General features: G+C 40.5%; 1 protein-coding gene across 1 annotated transcript in view; it reads left to right on the forward strand.

Moving 5' to 3' along the window:
- The window catches only part of LOC118103297 (caM kinase-like vesicle-associated protein), a 37,653-nt gene extending 14,420 nt beyond the window's left edge, over positions 1 to 23,233 (forward strand). The window contains exons 2-11 of the mRNA XM_035150068.2: positions 12,324 to 12,431; positions 12,571 to 12,702; positions 16,423 to 16,497; positions 17,151 to 17,289; positions 18,279 to 18,399; positions 18,507 to 18,582; positions 18,702 to 18,838; positions 19,019 to 19,097; positions 20,150 to 20,237; positions 20,427 to 23,233. Coding sequence (XP_035005959.1) covers positions 12,337 to 12,431; positions 12,571 to 12,702; positions 16,423 to 16,497; positions 17,151 to 17,289; positions 18,279 to 18,399; positions 18,507 to 18,582; positions 18,702 to 18,838; positions 19,019 to 19,097; positions 20,150 to 20,237; positions 20,427 to 20,777 — 1,293 coding nt within the window. The 5' untranslated portion in view covers positions 12,324 to 12,336 and the 3' untranslated portion in view covers positions 20,778 to 23,233. The remainder of the gene's footprint in view (positions 1 to 12,323; positions 12,432 to 12,570; positions 12,703 to 16,422; positions 16,498 to 17,150; positions 17,290 to 18,278; positions 18,400 to 18,506; positions 18,583 to 18,701; positions 18,839 to 19,018; positions 19,098 to 20,149; positions 20,238 to 20,426) is intronic.
- Positions 23,234 to 24,366: the final 1,133 nt, after the last annotated feature.

Genomic DNA, 24,366 nt, shown 5'->3' on the forward strand with positions numbered 1-24,366 from the left:
TCTCACAAGCGGACAGTTGGATGACCTACTAGCTCGGATCAGTGCCAGGATCTGTCACTGTTTAGTCTCATTCTCAACGCTGTTTGGTTTGGTTGAAGCAAATGACCCAACTATCGTATGTTGTCTCATTGTGTAAAAAAAATTGCTTTTGCATTTGGTGTGAATGCACTATGCGACTGCTTCGTGCTGATTTGATGATGGTTTCCAGTTTAAAGAAAACATGAAGTGAGCCAGTGCAATTTCACACATGAGTTTGCCCTGTCTTTACACTATGGTAAACCTTCCACTGCAGTATTCCTGTTTTTGCAAATTTTCAGCTGAAAACTAAAATCTACTCATCCAGAGCTTGAGTTATGGCAATTAGTCACAAAATCCAGACAGAAAATATGCATTGCTAAATTTTATTACTTGATTCATGTTTGGAATGAATAGCCATACTCTATAATTAAATAGAGTCAGATTGCTTTTTCTATGTACTGTTATTTTATGTAACAGTACACACTGTGTGTTGCAGCACTGTTAGTCATCACTAAGTATCACAAAGAATGCATCTTACCCATGCCAATACCCACATCTTCATCACACTTCCATTGCCTTGGAGCAATGCAATCATCATAGCGCATTCGGTTTCAGCTGGACATACAGACAAAACCCTCCAGATCTGCCTTGTTTCAAACATCAGACAACGGAGAAGCCGCGGCAGCCCCAGCCCCCCTCTCTGTCAAAGGCATTTTCATGCTCTCAACTTCCTTATTTCAGTTCAGTGAAATGATGATATAAGAAGCCTCGTCCTGGAGAAGAATAGAGCTGTTCAAACTGAATGAGAAGAGAGAATAAGAGATGGAGCTATAGCACGCATCGCTACGCACAGACAGTGGAAACTAATGATAGCACATTCTATTTACTTTATAAAGAGCAGACAAACACAACGGACTGACAGGACAAGGAGAGGGTGCTGGGTAATATTTTTGCCATATTAAAGTTAAAGGAAAATGTGCTGTGTTTTTCCGCCTGTAGTCTGTAGAAGAGACCTTGAAATGTGTGGCAGCAAGAGGACATCACACTTATAAGTGTTTGTTCTCTGTGATAAGACCTTGAAGCAGGATGGTAACGTAGGTTTGTCAGTCAGCCGGTCCACCATTTTGTTCTACATGTCATATATTGCCCTTAAATTTTGTGCAAACATTCATGGTCTTCAGAAGATGAATCCTAATGAATTTGTTGATTCCCTGAGCCCCATCATCAAGTCCAACCAAATTTTCACTTATCATATTGTTAAAAAACATCCAAAATATTAAAGAGGTTGATGCTTTTCACTGAAATATCTTGACAAATATTAGATGGATTACAGTTCATACATCAATGGGTCAAACTTTGGTGATTCATGTTTGATTCATTTTGGACTTTTCTGCTCGTCAAAATTGTCACTTATCCAAAGTCTCAATATTTCAATCTCTACCAAATGGATTGACATTCATTATTCTTAGAGCATGACTCTAAATAACTGGTGATCAATGACTTATCATGAACCATCATCACATCAACATTTTTATTTGTTCTTGCATTTGGTAATTAGCAAGCATTAGCAAGCTAACATGCTAACCTAAATTGTTAAATCTTATCATCAGAAATTGTACATCACGATACTCACATTTGTGAGCATCTTAGATTACTTATCTTTACAGCAAAAAAAAAACACAACATATTTCACAGCAACCAAAATATAAACTTTCCCGATGTTAGCTGTTAGCTTAGTTCTGGTAACTAGAAATTATTCTGGCTATTTTGTCTACTCTCTCTCAATTTTCCCGAGTTTATCAAACAGATACACAGCAGATAAATACTGGTGTTTTCCTTCAAGTTGATCTATAGATTCAGCTCGTACAGATGCGTCTTCTAAATGTGCACAATTTTGACTTTTTTCTTTTGACCTATGCCCATCAGCTTGAAGCTTACATGTTTCAATCTGTAATAAAAAAAAAAAAACATTAACTGCTCAGTTGCAACTATCGGAGTTCAGAAAGTACAGAAATCCTTAATTTTCTGTCATTTTTCCTGTGTGTGAGATTAGGATCAGACTTGACTGTCGCTGGTGGTGATGACTATGAGACTAGGAAATGGAGCAGGAGTTCCTTTGTGCAGCTCACAGAAACAGAGCTCAAAAATAACTGGCCCATGCTCCTCGGAAAAGAGGAGAGTGTGGAAAGGCCGGAGAAGCCAGCACCTGGTGGTCGTGTGCATGTCCACAAGACCACCACCAGCATTACCTGAGTCTCACAAGCGGACAGTTGGATGACCTACTAGCTCGGATCAGTGCCAGACCAAAAGCTGGTGATTTCATATGTCACAGCAGATCAATATGCTCTGGTGGTATCACTGGGATAATAACTTATATGCCCCCTGTTTTTGTACAGTGAGACTAGTCTTGTATGTGTGGTAAAATGTAGTACAGAAATGTCATGAATGTGAGCTGGTGCGTACACATTGGACGATATGGGGTTAGACTAGTCTCCTATAGCCTGGGGTTGCCTTCTGCTGTGGTTCAGCTACAGTGCAACATAATTCCCTCAAGTTGGCCACAGGAAATAGTTCATCCTAAAGTGGAGATGCATTCGCTGTGTTGTAGTATTGTCTGCTTTCAAATGTTATCAATTTTACAGTCTCATGAACGGGCTTCCTTGAATTTATTGCTCATAATTTGTGTCTCCTTTGCACATCAATTTCACAGTCAGCATTCTGAGGGGACTTTTAATTAGTGTGTGCTTGACATTAAAACTTAGCTCTTTATTTATCGCTTTATTTATCCCTGCCTTCAGATGATAATATTTCATGTAATGTCGATTTTATGTGTGGCAATTAAAGTTTCTGTCCACTGAAGCAGCATGGAGGAACTGAAAGCTAATGACATTGGTGCTGAAAAGGCAAGGGTGTTGTAGAGGAGGAGCTGGGTCTCCTCAAGTAACCAAGAGTCCTGTGTTAAGAGTCAGCATCACACTATAAAGCATTTACATAATGGGTGTGTTAAACATAATAATGATAATAAAGATTTGATCATGAATAATGTGCGCACACTAACTGGCAAACACAAGGCATAACATACTGTTGTTATTCCCAGTGTTTAAAAAATATGAAACCATTTAAGTCTTAATGTCTATAATGTTATGTCATTATGTTTGAGATGATTCTGATGAAATTTGTTTTTACCCATGGGCCTGTGTTGACATGTGACATAGTGGTGTTTTATAATTATACCACTGGGGAGAACCAAAGGGGGAGACTCCGACATTCTTAGCTTTAAAGTACATAACCGTGTAAGGATTCATATAAAAGGAGGTAAAAGTATTATTTAGTCATCTGATTATTTAAGTGAAAGACTATTAATCACCAAACATTTTGATAATCAGTTAATTGTTAAGTCATTATGTAACACAAATGAAAAAATATTTTGATGGTTTGCTGTTTCTGTTTATTGAAACTTCATATCTTTGCTTCAAACTATTGGGTCAGACAAAAGAAGCAATTTGAAGACATTAGGCTCTGAAAACTTGAAATGTTTAAAAAAAAACACTTTCTTGAGTCAAAGATATGCATGATATAAGGCTGGATTTTTCTTTTTCGTTCTATCGTGCAAAGGAGAACGTGCAGAGGGCTGAAGAGACAATTTTAATGACAGATAGATAGATAGATAGATAGATAGATAGATAGATAGATAGATTTAATGTTTATTGCAAAGAGAAGGGCCCAGTACAGAGCCATGGGGCACACCTGTGGGCAAGGGATAGGATTTGGAGGTTTACTTTTAACCTGATTGATTGATTGTGTGATTTCTTGCTCAATGTTGAGAGATATGGTTCAGTGGGGCGTTTGGTAAGAATGGCGTCCAGCACATATCTAGTAGGTGAAGGACATAAAGTACATGTTTGGCTTGCAGGTGCCCTTTTCTTAGTGAGAAAGTTGTCCTTTGAAAATGATGAACCATTAGACCGTCATTTGAGCTAAATCTGTAATTAGGGTATTCAAAATGTGTTAATACCACCTGATGTTGCTATTCACCACACTATCCTGTATGGGTCTACAGATGACATAAAAGTACAGGAGCTTTGACAGGAGAGACATTTCTTGGGCTAAAATTAGAGGTACTGGCTACATCCATTGCAGATACGAAAGGACACAAATGTTCATAGTACAGTGGAGTATAAGGATTCACACTGCGATGCACTTGTGCATGTGTGCGTTCAGGCATGCCCTAATGTCTATACACTCACACACACTATTCTCCCTCAGGATGGATTGTCTGTAGCTGTTTTTGTCAAAACAAGCTGGCATTTGTTCACTCTCTGCACAAAGAAAGCCCTTCTGAGCCATCTTACCTGAAGAGAAATATCCAGTATATATATATATATATATATATATATAAGCTACCCAGGTCACACTGAGACACCCTCAGGCAGCCATATTGGAGGTCAACAGTGGACATATAGCTGTGGTTGGAATGCACTTCTAAACATACAATTTTGCCTCCCAGTTGTCAGAGTGAATTTTTTGTCCTGCTTCTGCAGACTAACCAAATGCTTACCAACCAATCTAATCAATTTTATTGCTTGTTGCCACATTGTGTTCTAATTCCTCAGTTAACTGTCACTGATTCGTTGTGTTGTGAGCATGTTTAAATAAATAAAATTGTAGTTGCATGTCTCTGCCATTGGCTACATTGTTAAATTAGCCTTTAAACTGTTAAATTTGGCTGTAAAATGCTAAATTAGCCCAGAAGCACATTAGCCAACCATCCAGGTTAATCTTCACTCACGCTCCATGAGCTAGAACTCAGTGTTTTTGAAAAATGACTGTATTAAACACGCAATCAGTACATTATGTACATTATCAAGGTTTCCTTTTTTTATTTACACCAGCACTGATTATGTGAGGCTTCTTTAATTATTGCATCAAGCTTATTTACGCATGGACTCAACTCATGTTGTTTTGTATTACATTGTATCGAATGTTGGTATATAGAAAATCAACAAGAATTTCACTTATACCTCAGTCCTTTTATGAAACCACATCTAAATGAACAAGATCTGAATTTGTATTTGGATCATTGGTTCAGATAAATTTATTGAGATTAGTCCCATAAAACTATTGGATTAATTTGGCTTTTCCATTCCTGTTCATTCATTTATTAATTTCTGTAGGCTTGCTTGTGTTAGAAACTTAATTTGTAAAATGTGTTGGACTAAATTGTAAATTAACACAAATCATGAGCAAAATAATTTTAATCAATTCCCAAAAATCTCAATAAGCAAATCTAAAATGCAGGAAATGAAACCTCTCCCCCCAAAGCAAGTTAAGGCCGGAATTACTTCTCCAGCATTAGCAGCAGAGTCAGCTTATCTTCTAGCTTGGATCAGTTTAATAATTGATGTAACAAAACCCCAGCATCTCATATTCACAATGTCTTCATGACTTGCAGGTTAAGCAGACAAAATGCTGCAAAAGGCTTTTTTTGCCCCGTTTAAATCTTCTTGCAGTTCAGAGCTTCTAAACTTTACTGTGGGTCTTACATTATGGACGATTGTGGTACAGAGCCACTGCTGCTTTGTGTTGCAGCACTGTTCGTCATCACTAAGACATATTCCCCAGCTGCTGTGCACATATAAGCTCCATGGATCTGTTCTGTCCCTTACTGTCCTGCACAGTTGAGACTGGGCTTTTTTGTGTCCCTGGTGCAACAGAGGAATCAGGCTGTGGCAAGAAGCAGGTGTAAGTCCATGTGATATACTGACCTGTGAATCTTCCTTTCACAGGAAATGTGACATGTTTCTACTCTAACCTCCCCTAAAGACACTCTTTTAAGAGGGGGTTGTAATGTGCTTTGTGATTCTTGTTAAAGTAATGGTTGGTAAGTTGTTTCTGAACTTCTTTTTATCTTATCTGATTCTCCTCCGGATAGTATCAACAAATAAAGTAAAGGCCAGAAGTTAGCGAGCCAGTCATGGAACAGTCAGCTTCTAGCAGTTGTCAGACGGTGAACGTTCATGTGTTTTCGGGGGGCGTAGCTCTGACGGGAGGTACAATGGGAGAGAGTGGGATGTATTGGTTACTTGTTGATTACCAACCCTACGCTTTAAGTGCAATATTAAGACAGTGGTGCAGTTGCTGTCATTTTCCATTGATGAGTTCCGAGGCTGGCTGGGATGCCACAGAAAGAGAGGAGGAAGTGGGAAGGAAGCCTGTGCAGTGTTTTCCCATTCACTTGAGAATAGAGCAATGCAAGTGAGATTCAGAAGGGTTGACAGCACATGAAGTGGGATTGGGATGGTTTGACTCAATGGTTAGGGTCCATGGCTTTGAATGAGCCCTTTAAAGAAAACACAAGTTAGATTGCAAAGCCTCCAGTTCTCTGTAATGTCACGTAAACAGATGAGAGACGTGTTGGATTCTTGAGAGACTTGCTGTACGTGAGGCTGATGCAGACACCGTCAAGCAGTGCGGCACACTGAACTGGGATTAGAGGAGGGCTGAGCAGAGAAGACTGGTAATTATTATAGTACTGCCAGAGTTGCCATGCTTCCGCTCCTAGCACACTGTTAAGCAAGCGCCCCGGGACCCAGCGATTCCTCGATACATGAAAGACACGAACCACAGGCCCAGTGAGACACACTGTGGAAAAGGAGACTGTCAACCATGAATAATTAATTCAACTGTGTATGCGCTCACTTTTTAAAACCTTTGCCACCATCTTTATTCTGATCCTGCTCCATACATGCAGCTGATTGATGCAACTTTCCGTCCTCTTCATGCATTTCCTATCTGCAGTTTTTGCACTCCTCCTGCTCTCCTCCCCTTGTTACAGACCCCTCAGCTCCACACTCGACAGCAGGCCTAATATGCTGCAGTGCAACTTTAATTAGTGCGGCCAAAAAGCCCCAGAGACAGCGGGTGCAAACTTTTATATCAACGTTTCCAAGAAGACATTTCTTCTAAAAGTCAAATGGAAGAAGACATAACTCTTGTGAGGTACAATAATAAATGCGATAATGTTGCAGAATGTTGTTTGCATCTTCCCCAGCGAGTTTCTGAGAAGTGCTTCGACGAGTACATTGGCTCCCCCCCTGAATTAATGCAGATTGTATGGTGAGATAATAAACACATAAAGTGCTTTCATTTCATCACAATCTTGGGTGCCTATTTGCTCTCATTATATGGAAAATTCAGGGAACGGTGCAGCGATAATTTCCCATACATGTGACAGATGCACTGCCAGGGTCGTGTTTCAGCGGATTTAGATTTGCATAATATCAATATTCAACCTGGAGTACAGTGTTCATATAGTAAATCTAAGCTCTTATGAATTCTCTTGGCCTGTGGTTCTGCTCGTCATTGACAGAGGTTCACTCAAAGAGTCATGCAGCTTTGACATTAATGGCTTTTCATTGTTACTTTACAGCAAGAAATTATGCTCATTAGCAAATTCATGAACCACATTTTCAACCTTTGAGCATAGTAGCTGCAAATGCAAAATTACGGTTTATGTGATACATTACATAAGTGGAGATGTGTTAGTTATATTAACATCCCAGCTGGGCTTCCTCCATATTATCTTAAGGACTTACTTTGGACTTACTTCGATCTGAGTGTTCGGATCGTAAGTGGACAGCAGGAAGCTCAGGTGGGAACGTACCCAAATGTTTCCTGAGATCCGATCACTCAAACCACATTAAGAGGTGGTCTGGGACTCTTGTGGTCAAGTTGTTTTAGGTGTGTGAACGCAAATCTGTCCTGGGCCACATATGATGGCATCTCTGACCCACTACAGTTTAAACAAATTGCTATGCTTCTCAGTGTCCACAAGTTGATTCAATACTGATCACAAAACCAACGATTGATACTTGTCTTATATTGGTCAGATCTTTCCTCATAGCTGTGCATATTAATTAATTCAGTCCCACTTGATTCGGCTGTGGTTGTGTCTATCAAATGTATTTGTTACCAAATTAATAGTTTACACCTGCTGCAGCTACAAAAAATAATGTTAGATGATATTTGCTTGTTTTGCATACGTGATTTATTTTTTGATTGCTATTCAGATCACATCTCTGGTTGTTACAGCTCAGTCGGACTTCTCACATCAGAGTTAATATAATACAGTATTTGACATCATCATAAGTAAACATGGAGGAGAAGCTTCAAACTAATACTAAGGACCGGGTGAATGATGAGGCTGAATCTTCATCTGGTTAATCTTAGGAATCAGATGTGAAAAAATGGGTAGGATTTGACTGATGTATTAACATAATGTGACACATCTGATCACAGCTGGACTAAGTATTTGGTTTTTAGACTCACGTGGTTTTTAGAAGGATTTGATTTTAGGCTCATATATAATATATGGGCGGATTTAACCCTTTAATATCCTGGTGGGACTGAGACTTATCTAAAAATCTAAGTGCAGCTGTAGCCCAAGTATTTAAAAGTTCTCTCATGAACCTCTTGTTGCCTTTAAGTATTACATAAGTGAAGATCATTCAAGTCAAGATGGACTTGCAGAAATCCAACAAAACTTGGTTTTCTTGTTTTATTTTATCCTCCAGTCCTTATGTTTTCTTAATAGGCAAAGTTTTCTTGCAACTTTCTTCACTGGAGGAGATAGGGAGAGGCAACCGTCCAAGTTCTGCTCTCTGTTAAGACTCATGCAATCGTCGCCTGCCCAAGTTATGTTGTTGACCTTATCTTCTCCTTTCAGCTTAAGGCAGAGTGCTATCACAGCCTCTTGAGCAATCCCATGAGATCAGTGCGGATGAGAGAAAATTAATGTCAAGGATGTTTATTTCCGAAGAGCTGGAGAGTCCGTCCTTGTGGGGATGCTGCTCTGGCCAATCCTCAGGAACAGAGAAAAAGGTTGAGCATCAGAGAGAGAGAGGGGGAAAGATGATAGTTTAGATGGCTATGCTTATCAAAACAGAATTACTATTTGGTTCAAAACTCTTGAGAAAGGAGTGTGCTCAGGGGAGTCAACACAGAATTATACTGTGACAAACATGGAGATGTTACCGAGAGACACGGATGACCAGGAGGGAAAATAGAAAAACTTAAAGCATGAATTTCTTGAATACTTTTGGACACTTTGGAGCAGTGCAACAAACAACACTGGCATAGTATCACATTAAAAAGTTGTTCCGACAAGTTGCTTATACACACAACCATAGACTTGGAGACAAGCTGGGGGCGGGAGTGTTCAAAGTGACCAATCGAAGGAGGGGAGCATTAGCCACAATGTCTCAGAATTCTACCTGACGAGCGATCGACTGTTGGGCAGTGCTAAGCAGTTGCTATCGCGTAGGGAAGGGCGAGTTAATACTCATCTCACCACCGTGCTTGTAAAACCACAGTTGTTTACGCCAAACAGGAAATGCAAGCGAGTGTGCCTTTTCACTTGCCGATTCTCATCTGATCACTAGAAATGTTCCCTTCCCAAGTATGATTTTGCTCGTGAGGATACTGTTTCTGTGCACTCACACTATATGCCCGGGTGTTTTTTACATTAAGTGAAAACTGATCATCCATTAAAGTTTGTGTGTATAAATGCAGCCTACTTTTTATTATCATATTTAGTTTATCTTGCTCAGGTGTAAGATTGTCCATGTAAAATATAGCCCATGCATAATTGTTGAGCCACACAGCATTTCTTAGATTCACTTCAGTGAATTTGAAATGCTCCACAGTCAGCACAAGTATGATGCATGGGGTCTGATCTTTACTGTGCAACCTCATTTACAGGCTGCTGAGCCAGAGGGAGAGTAATAGGCTTGGGGTGAACGACGGAGTCAAAAACCTAAACAGCAAATGAAAGATTCTCCAAAAACTAGGGAACACTTCTTCGTCTCAGGGGAATTTCATGGTGGGATTAGTGCAAACAGCTGCCCCCTCACGTACATGACGGCTTACCATACCAAACAGGTAGCAGCCATTTCCCTGCAGATGTAGCCCCATGTTATCTCAGCAGAAGAAATAATCCCCCTTACCCATGCTTTAAAACTTTGGACACAATGCCGATACATAAGTGTAGCATTTAACCTAATCTTAAAACTTCACCCTAGAGTCTCTCATTGATTTCAACAGGCAGGAGGAACAACCTGATTTGCTCATCACCTTGACTGGCTAGAGGAGGCGCTTTGCTTGCCTAATACACCCAGGATCTTTATCACCATCCATCCTCCGAACTGTAAATCCTCACTGCATCTGCACAAAATCCATGTCCATACAGCAGCATGGCCCGGGCAGACCCAGGTCACACACTGGGCCATAAAGCACCACGAGGCATCGACTGGTGCTCCCGAAGGGCAGATAACAGTCAGTAGATAAAGTGATAATGCCCGAATGTTGCTGATGGTGGTCGGTCCAAATGGGGCCATTACACAGCTTCCGTTATGTGATCCAGCCAGTGTTGGCCTCTCTCTGCTTGAAATGCTTTTAAAAAATGTTGTCCATTACACGAATCACCACTTGGATGGAGAGGCTGACTGAGCTTGTTTGTGGAGGCACCTTTACGGGATTTTTCCTGATTTTTGTGTGAATGTTTGTGTCTCCATAGTCCTGCTGCTGTTCTGTATTTCTTTTACAGGCTCGTGATGAACCTATGATATTAACATCTTCACTGATTGGGCTCGGAAAGCTTTCCAAAGCTTAAAAAAAAAAGCTTTCTTCCTCTGTTTCTCCAGCTTGTTTTCCTTCTCTACTATATTTCAGCTCTCATGTGGGCTCTTACATCTTCTTGCCGAATATAAATATTATAGATTATTCCTGACATGTTTTCTGAAGCCTCGCTTCTGCCAGACTTACTCAGAGTAACCCTCCATTTAAACTGCAGAACTTTCCTCTCCTCTTGGTACCATAACTTCACTGAGCCACAGCATTTACCAGGGAGACAAGTGCAGTGTATTAATAGTGAGAGAAAGAGATAGGGAGCCAGGAAAGGTCAGCCCCTCATGCCGACTACAGAACACAGCCTCGTGCCTCAGATGAGAAAAGGAAGTTTCAGAGAGAGAGAGAGAGAGAGAGAGAGAGAGAGAGAGAGAGAGAGAGAGAGAGCAGGTTTCTCTCAGTAATTTGATGCGTCCCCAAACGGAGCCTCGTTCATTTAGATTGGATTACAGTTGGTTGGCGGAGCTACACTGAACAGATTGCACTTCTTACACGTAACGCTATACTTCTCACGCTGGCTGCGCTCATTTACATGCGGACATCCATCACCCAGATTGTCGGTGCAGATGGATGCTGTGTGGCTGGGAAATAAATATTTCTCGCCCTTTATTCATCCGAAGTTTTTGCTGTGCCATTGTTTTTCCGACGCTGTCCTGCTATACATCCTAATAGCTTCACATACAGAAGATTCACAGCATCTCGGTACTTGTCAGTGAGTCTGCAGTGTTGTACTACAGGCCCCTGAGCAGTCATGCTGGCATAACACTGTCTTTCACTTTACATGCACACATCTCTGGTAGTTGTTAAAAGAGGAAACAACTGTTCTCCCACCACATTCCTATAAATCTATCTGCCATCGCTAATCATGAGCATGTGGGCTTGGTTATACAGTCATGTGTTTTAAATGAAATCCGACTTTAATCCCTCAGTGAAACAAACATCATATAAAAATCAAAGACTAGTCCAACTGATAAATTATTGAAATATGATAATCCTCTGTTTCAGATTCCAAATACAGCTCCTTGTTATGAGATCTCAGTACAATGCAGAGAAAGAAGTAGCTAGAAAAGAAGTCGTCCTCTTCCCCAGAAACACAAAAATAACTGCTTCAACTTAGCCAACTCTAAAGTGGCACAGGATGATCTCAGATTTCACTCCACGCTGTTCGAGAGAGGCACAGAGAGGCTGCACCGCAATTAAGTGTTTAAGTGTCGATGCAGAGCTGGTAAAGTTGAATTCCTCTCCTAGTCCTGGGGTGATGTGCCTGTAATTGCTGGCTCACTTCTCTTGTTTGGAAATGCCTCACTTGTAGCAATGGTTGTCTCGCTGGGCCACAGGATCATATTAACTGCTGCTCCTTCTGCTCCAAAAGTGTTCCAACTGCTGTTATCGTAGTTATATAAGTTAGATCCTAACGTAAAGAATCGGAGCCTCTGGCCTTTTATTAAGGCAGCACCATGAAAGGCTCTGTTACAGTAAGTGAAACAATCGGCTGACACTGCCTCCGTTGGCTCTTTAGCTCTCACACTTTTGAAAAGCTATCTCAGCATTTCTGTTATCTCCGTCCTGTGTTTAATTTCACTGTCTCCCTCGTCTGTCTCTCCTTGTGTCTTCTCTCACAGGTCAGGAGCGGCCATGCCATTTGGCTGTATAACAATCGGGGAAAAGAAGGAATATCACATTCCTTCAGACGTGACCGATAAATATGACCTGGGTCAGATTGTTAAATCGTAAGTACCACAACACTGACTTGTACAGCCTAACATCCACACAAATGTTTTAATGATGCTATTATCTTTTCTCATGAAATCATTATATCTGTGTTTTTACATTTCATCTGAACTACTGTCATGAAATGCTTCCTTTCAGGGAGGAGTTCTGCGAGATATTCAGGGCCAAGGACAAAACTACGATGAAAATGTACACATGTAAAAAGTTCCTGAAGAAGGATGGAAGGAAAGTCCGCAAGGCTGCCAAAAATGAGATCCTCATCTTAAAGATGTGAGTTGATTTGGATTCATGTTCCCTTCTGTTTACATTTCTTTGGTAAACAGTGCTTGATTAGTTTAGTAAATATCAGGGTCATATTAAGGAAAAACAAATTGAGATTTCGAGAATGATGTCGTATTATTATGAGAATAAAGTCGCTACTGAGAATAAAGTCATAATTTAAGGAAACAAAGTCATAACATCGCATGAATAAAGAAAAAAAAAAGGAAATAAATGGCCAGAAGAACACACTGGAGTTCAACTCCTTCTTCATCCAAAATCATGAACCAAGCGTATGGTTTCTTTTTATGATATTAGAAAACCCCTTTGAATATCAGATGGGACCAACTACAGCCTTCCAGTTGACCAGTATAGCAAACATTTCTTCCTCCACAAAAGAAGCAATTTACTACAAGTCTGTGTGCCTCTTTCTTCAGAATAGAAACAGTTTCTTGCTAAATCTTTTAAATTTCCTGATATTTTCGATGATGTGGTGGTGATGTCTCAAAAGTATTTTGTCCTTTAGGAAACCTGGACTAATTTCAACACAGGCAAAGGGCTGATCTTCTGAAATTCCCCCTCGAAAATGACACGGCCCTAATATTACAACATACTCATAAATTTATGACATTTTATAGTGATATTAAGACTTTAATCTAATAATATAAAGACTTTATTCTTGTAAATTTATTTAGGTTTTGTTATGGGAATGTCATCAAAAGTTGATTTATTTTTTTACTTTTCCACATTTCTCAAAAAGTAGAAACTCTATCTTCATAAATAATATATATTTTTTAAAAGGTCAAGTCTTTTTTTTTTCATTTTAATAATCCCACACAGCCTTGTTTGTGTGCGACATTGTTTTTCTCAGTTTCCTCTGCGATTATCTAACTTTCCAGTAAAAGCCACATTAGCATAGCCGGGGCCTTATCAAACAATTTGTCACTGACAGCAGGCGAAGCGGTGAAGCACGATGAAGATGAAGGTGTGATTTCTTTAAGAGGGCTTTCAAAACACGGAATCACAGGCTTCTGAAAATTACACTTCAGATGCGGCTGTAATGGGGACATGCACTGCTCCCGTTTTTCATGCTGTAATCATCAGTTGGGGGTTTTAGTGAATAATCAAATCTGATGACATTTTCAAAGGCTGTGAATAATTGCTGGCAAAACATGAAATGCAGTCTTGAATTTAAAATGCTTGAATATAGGCATTAGAAAAGAAAAGAAGAGCTCCTTCAAGTACTAATCCTCATTCATCTTTTATTACTTAGAATGAACATTGTCAGTCAATGTCAGTTTTTGGTTCTACTCTTAATACCACCGACTTCAAGTCTCCCTCTACACAAAAATATCTTCCTTATTATTACTGCACTTGGGTTTTCCCCCCTGTGCAGAATAAAGAGGCTGTTTTCACATTCAGGATTTTGTGACCTCACAACTCATTTAGAAGTCTGTAGTCAATTACTTGCAAAATGTGTAACATGGAGAGTTGCGACATCTTCTGACTAACAATATTTACATTTTTATAGAATCAGATTATTTTTAATGATTGAGAGGGAGCAGATGTAATTATGGGAGTTTTTAATGAGGCACTTTAACCGTTTTGTGGGAAAACCTTAAAAGACACAACAGTTTTTTTCCAAGCAGAGAATTGAGCGTCTGTCTGCAGGGAATCATTAATGATGTGCGAGAACTTTGTTATTGGTAAAGTTTTACTTCTTCTCAGTCACAAAAAAACCATGATTAATGGACTAAAGTGAAAATGATACTCACAAAATGCAATTTTATCTATAAGCATTAGAATATTTTTGATTATTATATTATTTACAATAAGATTTCATTATTTTTTTTGGCCTATATTGTAAACATAGGACATTAAATAAACAATTATTTCAGAAATAAAACTTAAATATATCTGTTCTACAATGAGTGATCCATTCATTATCAATTCTCCTTATCTTTTGAGGGTAATGGGGGGGCCTGGAGCCAATTCTAGCTGACATTGGGGAAAAGACAGGATACATCCTGGACAGGTTGTAAACATATCACAGGGTTGACATGTAGAGACAGATGACCATTCACACTCATCTTCACACATTGGTTCACTTTAGAGTCACTAAACTGTGTCTTTGGGCTGCGGTAGTAAAGCCTGGGCCTCACTGGCTGTGTGTGCAGCGTGTGACAGCTGCGCCACTGATCTGCTGCATCTCTCAGGCGTTTTCACACTGGGAGTGTGTTTGCTACGTGCCTGCAGCGGAGCTGCAATTTGAGGTTTGGGTATAACTACTGTATTTCCTTTTACTTCCTTTTGCTGTGAACCATGTTATTACGTGGAGAAAATAGGCAAGAGCTTGACTCTCTAGAAGAGACGCACCTGAGACGCGTTGTTCACTCAGGTAGTGTGGCCACTCACATGGGCACCAGAGAGAAAAGCAAGACGTTCCAAGACGCACATGTGCCGATCACACAGCCATCGTGGCTCAGCCGTAACTAGAGAAAACCCACAGACTCTACCACAGACACAGGGGGAGAACATGCAACACCCACAGACAACCGGACGCAAGGTTCAAACAAATGATCTCTATTTCTTTGAGGAGACTGTACTCACCACTGCAGCGCCATGCCACCCATGAGTAATATAAATTATAGAATTTTAATTGTTTTGTTTTTTTGACAAATACTCTTTTGTCACTAATGACCTATTTAGCATATTTAGATGAAGTAACCACAAATTGAGGGTTTTCAATTTGGTATAGAAAATAGAGGGTTTTGTTTTTGTCCAAATCTGTTCAGAAACGTTTCCAGATTTCCTTAATCTACAATATGAAGCAATGTTGTCCACTTGTAGGAATGTCAACAACAATTATTAACTTCTCCTTCCTGGTGTGACTTAATTTGTGTTCTCCAGTCCTGTGGCCCTATGCAGGTCAGTCTGTTAGGCAGAGACAGGCTGAAACTACGCACAAAGGGACAACACAAAACCTGCACTTGCAGATTGTTCAGTTCTTCTTCTTCAGGGCAAAGCAGAGAGCATGGTGCTTTAGTAACATACCAACCCTATGTAAAAGGAAAACAAAATGAGTGTCTTACACAAGTGTGGGCCAATACATGCAGCGCATTCACGCTGTTATAACAGCCACAACAGCTGGCTGTGGAGAATAACCTCTGACTGGTTATAGAGAAACACATTATTGTAGCTGTGATAAGCCAAACTCTATGTCCCAAATCTCTCCCCATTAGCTACCTGCTGGACGACATCCACTGCCTGCCTGTTTATTCAAATTCACAATCTGTGCATATCTTCTTTCAGAAATCCACAAAATAGAACAAAACATTTTCAAAAATAAAAGATTAAATAAAAAACACATTGCAGTGGTTTTGCTTGGCTCCCGATTGAACAGACATGTAAATTGTATCCCAAATCTCTCTTTTTTGTATCTATTGAGACGTCAGTTCAGTGCAATTTGAGATTGACAACACTCTTTATAGCCTCATATATTGGAGCTTTATGAGCTAAATTCCCCATAAAGTTTCACAGCTGGTACTGTGTTAAAGGCATGTTCATGGACATAGGCATAGTTCAACATAAGAGCACATATCTGCTTTTTTCGGGAGACAGGCAGTAGAACGTGTCAATCTCAGTCTCCTGAATGAATGATTCAGACGTCATTTCCTATATGACTCCTGACATCTCTCTCTGTGCCTTGTGCTTTGTGACGTGTCTCCCCAGGGTGAAGCATCCCAATATTCTCCAACTGGTGGACGTCTTCGAGACCAAGAAAGAGTACTTCCTTTTCCTTGAACTGTGAGTTCACATGTCTGATGAGCCTGGGGAAATGGCTCTCTGCTTTCCTTTGCTGCAGCTTGGGCCTGATGAACTGTATATGTTGATTATGCACTTGTGGGGAATGAGCTGTTGTAGCCCGAGGCCCTGTAGATATGAGAACAACTCTGAACTTCACTCATTTGGTATTCGGATATGATTGCTTGCTAGCTGCTCCACTCTCATCAGTGTTCTTGGGGAATTTGATGCATTTCCATGAATATGCTAAATGTAGGACACTCATCTTGTCCCTTGAGGACACTTGATTTCTGGGATTAGGAATTCTCATTAGGAAGAAAATGATAAAACACAGAAGAAACATCAAGTGAGCAATGGGTAAAACCATTTTCCTGAAACAGATATGGCAGAAGACTCAATCTTGTCCAAAGATGATGATGATGTATTTAACATTTCAATATAAATATGCAATGTGTAAGTACTGTTATAGCGCCCTCATAGGAAACCCCCATGGGCCCTGTGTGGGTTAGCCTTTTGTGGCCTCTATGAGGGCTATTTCTGGGGAAGCACACTGGGTTGGGGCCCACCCAAAGGGCTAACCCTGTCTCCAGCTGAGACTGCCCTGGCCCAATTTAATCCCCGTCTAACACATTTTGGGCCTACCTCTGTTTCCACAGTGCAACAGGAAGAGAGGTGTTTGACTGGATCCTGGATCAAGGCTACTACTCAGAGCGAGACACCAGTAACGTGGTGCGCCAGGTGTTGGAGGCCGTCGCCTACCTCCACTCCCTGTGTATCGTTCACAGAAACCTGAAGGTAACACACTAGTACAGGATTTAGCATATGCTGATCTAGGTAGCCAGATGTAAATAAAACGCCATGACTGTGGTGCCATCTCACAGGTAAATCCTGACTCTCCAACTGTAATCTGTGTGATGGCACACAATTCAATTACTTACACAAAGAAAAAAATACAGTCAAAGAAATGATTAAAAAAATTCTAGTTGAAGAATTGACTTGTAAAGAGTTGTAGAGGACTCTGTTTCTTTTGTTTCCGGCGATCCAACTTACCAACTTGCAAAGTTTCTCTTCAAAAAGTTCCACTTTTTAAAAAATGTTCTCCCTGTGTCTATGTGTCATCTTGCTTGCATTATTTGGCTACACTGCCCCCTACAGTTTCAGGTGGTACTGCTCTGTTTCCTCTGCTTCATCTATATCTGTAAGCTTTCAGAAGACGTACAAAAATAAGGACAAATTTAACGCAGAGTATGAACAGGAACTAATATGCTCTTACATTGAGTATAAATGAGCCAAAAGCTTGTGTTACAGGCTCCAGATTCACATATATGTGAAGAACCACTAGGTTAAACACTGTTGGGCTGCCCTCTTTGTCCTCCCTCTCTAACCATGTGTTCCCATTATTCACAGTAAAGGTCTGGATCTGTTTCTCCATTTGGATACCTCTTGTCTCTCATTACGGGACTGTCAGCTCAAATTTAAATCAAAGAAGTTCTTATGTGGAAATATTTCAAACTTGATCAAAGCATTTAGTTTTAGCATAAGATGATAAAATGACAAAGTTACACTGGAAGTCTCTCATTTGATAGGAGTCTTTTTTTAATCACCAGTGCATAATTATTAAACTTTAAGATGTTTTCAGTCTTCTCATTATTTGTTAGAATATGAAAACAATGAGTGAAATTCAAACTGTGCAACCTTCAATTGCTGATTCACTTCTAGAGTGAACAACTTTAAACATGATTATTGTATTAACTCTTGTCATTGTGATTTGTCATCGTACATAGCTGGAGAACTTGGTTTATTACAACCGCCTGAAGCACTCTAAAATAGTCATCAGTGACTTCCATCTTGCAAAGCTGGAGAATGGACTAATCAAAGACCCCTGTGGGACACCGGAGTACCTGGGTGAGGATGTAAATATACACGCTGTGGGAAATAAGACGCTGTGCACGCAAATGGAGAATGTCATGTGTATTAAGAGGTTTTTATAAAACCTGTGTGTTCTTGTGCAGCTCCTGAGGTGGTTGGCAGGCAGCGATACGGCAGGCCTGTTGACTGCTGGGCTACAGGTGTCATCATGTACATTCTGTAAGTTGTGACAGGAAATATGAAAAGAGAAGATTATGTTTAGCTACATAATAAATCTTGTTTGAATATGTCATACAGGTGTTTTTGACTGACAATGCTTTTTACTTCTGCCATGTCAGGCTGTCAGGAAACCCTCCGTTCTACGATGAAACTGATGAGGAAGATTATGAAAACCACGACAAGAACCTGTTCCGAAAGATCCTTGCTGGCGATTATGAGTTTGACTCTCCGTACTGGGATGAAATCTCTGATTCAGGTATTTTATGATGTTGTTATCACTGTAAAGGAACACAATGATGGCCTGCTTCAAATTGGATTTTTCCACTCTTCCTCTTACCTAAGGGAGTGTTCAAACACATGTCATATTTATGTTTCCATGCATCAGGAGAATATACCCCTTTTTCACTGAGGGTTCTGTTTGATTTTTCTCTGACAGCCAAGAGTCTGGTTTCTCGTCTGATGGAGGTGGATCAAGACCAGAGACTGACAGCCCAGGAGGCTATAAACCATGAGTGGTAGGCAGCAGTGCTTCCATATATTGTACAGCCCATTTAAATCAGAGCTGTGTGATCAGACAGCATCAATGAGATTAGAAAGGTTACATGAGTTCAGACTTTTGTGATATGTCAATTAAAGCTCACTTTAACAAGCTGATCATTGTCCATGATGACCGCACAGCATTTTCTCGGCTGCAAGTTACTATGGCATCAAAACTGATGCTTCACTTGACAATTAACCAAAGCTGCTTCCTGCATTAGCCAAATGGGTTCAAGATCATATTACATAATTTTGACTAAAAAGTGTTTTTAGTCATTATGTCTAACTTAGCACTTTATGGGCCTGCTCAGAGGTATATCACTGGATTATTGCTCCCGGGAGAACTCTACCAGAGTTCAGCCTCCGATCTTCAGGCAGGAATCTTCTGTTCCTAGGTCCTGGCAAAAGACGAAAGGAAACTAAAGGCTTTTCCAGTCAAGGGTCCTCAGGGGTGGAACTGCCTGAGCATCCGAGCACGTAGTGTATATAGGATTTCTTAGCTTTTTTCCCTTTAAAATAGCTGCATTCAAACACAGGAGAGCTGTGAGAGTGACCTGAAATAAAGCTGCGGGTTGGATAGCTTATTAATGAGGTGAATCTCACGATGAAGCTCCATAAAGCTGTTCATTATTATAACTAAATAATAAAACATTTATATTTTAGCTGTTTCAGTTATATTATTCCGTTATATTGTACTTAAATATTTTTTTTATATCTTATAATAATGAACATTGTAAACAATATACCAGCTAAATATCCACATGTTCATTGTTGGCATGTTAGTATTTCCTCACAACACATTGCCTTGTTTCACATAGCTGCAAGTATCAAACTCAAAATCATTGTGACAATGGCAGAAAACCATATGAAAAATTATCAGAATAATCCTCAAAGGTTAAACAGTCTTTGTCAAAGTTTGCCAGTCAAAAAATGAACAATAAATTGGGTAATACCATGTGCAGCACTCTGTGACATCCAAAGATAGAGGAAACATAAAGCTCAGTTGTGTTTTTCCCATTTTGTGCTGCAGGATCTCTGGTGGTGCAGCGTCAGATAAGAACATCAAGGAAAACGTATGTGCGCAAATAGAGAAGAACTTTGCCAGAGCTAAATGGAAGGTAAGCTCTTTTGTTCTCTCCTTCAGGAAGCTCTTCTTTGCTAAGTTCAACAGTAGTTGTGCAGTCCTTGAACGAGGAGGTATAGCAGCGCAGTGTTGTGTAACTGTGAGCTGAGGCAGCCTGATGTTCTCTCAGTACGTTTTTAGGTTAGAGCGTCAATCAGAAATAATTTGTATCTTCCTCCTGCAGAAAGCAGTTCGAGTCACCACCATCATGAAGAGATTGAGAGCCCCTGACCAGAGCAACTCGAGGGCGACCAGCCCTGCAGCCGGCGCCCCAGAGGACCCTGCGGCTCCCCAGGCTACCATCGACCCCTCCGCACCTTTGTGTGGTGCAACACCCGAGGGGGCCCCCGCTGCGGCCACAGAGCTCCCTGCCGGAGCTGAGATGAGCGACCCGGCGCCAGTGGCCTCACCTGGGGCGTCAGCCTCAGCATCCGAGGGCCCAGCCCAGCAGGAGGCCGAGCCCACATCACGTTGTAACGGAGAGGCCTCGACAACTCACCAGGCTTCTGTCGAGGCCGAGGGAGAGCAGGGTTAGAACCCACCTCCCCTGTGTGACCTCTGCTGTCCCCACCAACTCCTGCACACTGTACATTAGCTGCTAGCATGGTGACACTGACTCTGCTTCTCTCTCACTTGCAGCATTAGCATTATCTCATGGAGGCTGTGTGCTACCTTTTCCAGAGCGCTGCATATCTTTGGCTTTCTCTATACAAGTATTGTGTCTTTTTTACTGACCCCCCCACCCCCCAGTGTTTTACGTCAGATGATATAAACCGAGTCTATCCCTTCATATTTGAGTTTTAGGGGCAGAAAAGATTGGCTGTCAAGCTGTGGCTTACAGCTTTAGTCTTCTTTCTGTTTCCTCTCTCAGCGATAAGATAACATAGGAAGACATAGTTGTGCTGAAAATGGCTTTGATTACTTTTTAATGAGCCAACTTGGGAAACTTCTCTCTGACCGTCTTGTAATTACAGTATTTGTTCTCAGAGTCAGTAGTAAAATCCTGCTTTAACCTAATTTTTGACCTTGTACAATAATACTCAGTACGGGTTAGGGTTAGGTCACATATACTCGTCTCACGTGTTTATCTTTCCTATCGTTATCGTCGACACTATTCACTAATTGTGCCAAGATTGGTGACTGGGAGTTTTTTTTTTATGCCCATAACTGTAATTTGAACGAGGCAGCTTCACACATAAGCACACAAACATAAACACTATGTTCCTTTGCTCAGTTCCTGCTCAGGAAAGAACCTCATAGCTGTAAGTGTAAAGATTCTGTACATAGAGACCTTTGTAGAAGTAGCCAAAACAGCATGCATTCTCACTTTCTGCTGTTCATCTCACACTCACGGCCACTTGGTGGATAAAGATGCGCTACTCGTCATATCGTTGGCCGCAGCACTCTCGCCACAAGCCGTGTCAAGGCTAATGTATAGCACACTACACTGTACATCATGCTGTCTATAAACACAGTTCAGTTAGCGCCCCTGCTGTCAGTGTAAAAGTTGTTTGAAAAGGAAAAATGAATACACCACCATAACATAGCAGTTCTATGCATTCAAATTAATTTGTAGCCTTCTTTTTTTCGTCACAACAGAATTTATCACATCTTTATCCACCATGTGAGAGAAATTGTATTTTTTGCTGGATTTCAGTCTACCTGTGCGTTCTTTTTTTAAACTGTGTCCTTTGTGTTAGGATACTGACTCAAATGCCACACATGTCTTAATATTTGGTTGTAACTATAAAACAAAATGTGCATCAATGGACCACATGCGGCTTTCAAGGGAAGACGTGCATCATTTTTGACTTTGCCTGGGATAATCATCCCCGGCTCAGCTTCGTTGACCTGTATTATACTGAGAAAAAATGTAATCCAGCATATGTTTAACATATTTATAATCTATTAATTCTTTAACTGTGTATATTTTTTATTTAGACAGATTTTCAGCTTATACTTGATAAAACAGTAATAACCAACTATCCTTTCCTGTCACTGGTCCCCTCGAGCATTAATAATGAGGTACAGAAGGAGTTCTCTGTAATCACTCTAGAGGAAAATATAGAGCAATATTTGACAGGCTGCAGAAACTGTGATTCCTGGTGTCCTTTTGCTCCATGTACCTGTAAGTCTGTAGTCCTTGCTAGCTTTCTGGCAACTTAGCAAACACGTGGCTGCTGTCAGAAAAATGTGTATGCGAGTGTGTGTACCTGGATGTGCGTGTGTGTGTGAGACAACTGTCGGATAAGCATTACGGCCGTATTGATCTTCTGGCCAGTCCCAGCATCATTTCCTGCGTTAATATATAATTACTATCAGTTTGTATTCCCTGGTCAAATAAAGACAGCAGCCACATTGTCAATAGACTGATTAGATGATATAACTAAAGTGTAATATGTCCTGGCTCATGCTCGGCCACTTTGTCTTACTCTTTCTGATCTGTTATCACTAGTATTTCCTGTGCACATCTGTAAATCTATATGAAGAGGTGCATCAGAAAACTGATCACATTTATTATCCGTAGAATCTCAACTTTGACTTTGTTGTTGCAGGGTCTTTTATTTCCACATGTTTCTCTTTTTATTCGTGTTAATGTATTTTGGTATACAAACCATCCAATCCGAGAGGATTTCTTACATTGCTGAAGATCAATATTTAGATTTGAACAAGAGGCTTAAACAAGAGAGATTTTAGTGTGAATAGATTATTTCATGTTGTCTGTTCTTTTTGTTTAGATGTCAAATAAACACTGTTGAAACACTGTTACACAGTTTAAAGCAATGCTTTCCTCCCCAACACATTCCTCACTGTATTTAGTAGCTCCATGTCTGTTCATTTTACCATGCACTAACAGGTGTATTTGTAGATGTGATGTTTGCCAGGACCAGTGGTCACCTGTAGGTCCTGTCCTGCCTTTGTGAGCTCTGTACCGTTCTCCTTGACTGAGTTGATGAATTTGATGGTAATAAAATTTAATTCATCTGTTTATTCGTGTGTCATCCTCTCGTTTCTCCTCTGAGTCAGTGGACAGAGAGTGTACAGTATCTTTCAAAGCAAAACATGCCTCTATGGGAGATTATTTAGAGAGAGTGTGGGAGATCGCCTGCGTCATCACTCTCCCCTCCACCCGAAGGAGAGCATCTGTGTTACACTCCCTCAATTAGCACAAGCTTAGCACCCATCCTGGTGGGGTGTGAGCTTGTGTTCGAGAAATCCCATAAGTGCCATTTGGCAACACTTGCCAGGATACTTGTTTTGCAAGGAATTGAAATAATAATGCAGAGAACTCGCCTTCTCTGTCCTCTGGGGTTTAAATTGGCTGCCTCTCGAGAGCCTCTCTCTTTTTCATGCCCATTGTACAATCATATATGCAGCCATCCACACAGCCTGCTGGGCTCAAGGAGGCTCTGTGTCACTGGATGACATCACTGAGAGAGCCAGGATGAGGGAAGTGTTCGTTTCCTGAGTCTCACAATGCAGAGATGAAAGAACGCTGATCAGAGTCGGGCCTTGCTGAGAGGACAACCAAGATATTTCTTCTTGTGGGCAAAACCAAACTTAGATACTAACTAAATTAAAAGCTGTGGGTTGAGTTACGCAGTAGAATCAATACTAAAGAGAATACTAAAATAACATTAAGCAAGAATTAGTCTACTTACACAACTCAATTGGCTCAATAAGCTGTCCCTCTAAAAAGTGCTTCCATCTTTCAGGTTTATCAGCCGTCAGATTCAAGCTGATGACAAGGTTCCAAGTGAAGAATTGATTGTGGTGTGTAGTATTGTATGTGTTGATTCATCAGCATGCTGAGGTCGAAAAGCAATCAATCACATCAACGCTGCTTGTTGCTTTCCTGCCATGGGTGACATGGCTCAGGTATAAGAGCAGTCATCTAGTGAGCAGAAGGTTCCTGGTTTGATCCCTGTCTCCTCCAATAGTGTCCTTGAGCAAGACACTGAACCTCTAACTGCTCCTGATGCTACGACATCAATGTGTGAATATTTCTATGAATGAATGGGGAAATGCAACAATCATACGACTAGAAAACATGCTCCATTTGCCTCAGCTTAATGCACACCTCTGAAGTCCCACAGAAAAAAAGACTTATCTATAACTTATAT

Source organism: Hippoglossus stenolepis, chromosome 3 (genome assembly GCF_022539355.2).
Source record: "Hippoglossus stenolepis isolate QCI-W04-F060 chromosome 3, HSTE1.2, whole genome shotgun sequence".
Taxonomy (NCBI): domain Eukaryota; kingdom Metazoa; phylum Chordata; class Actinopteri; order Pleuronectiformes; family Pleuronectidae; genus Hippoglossus; species Hippoglossus stenolepis.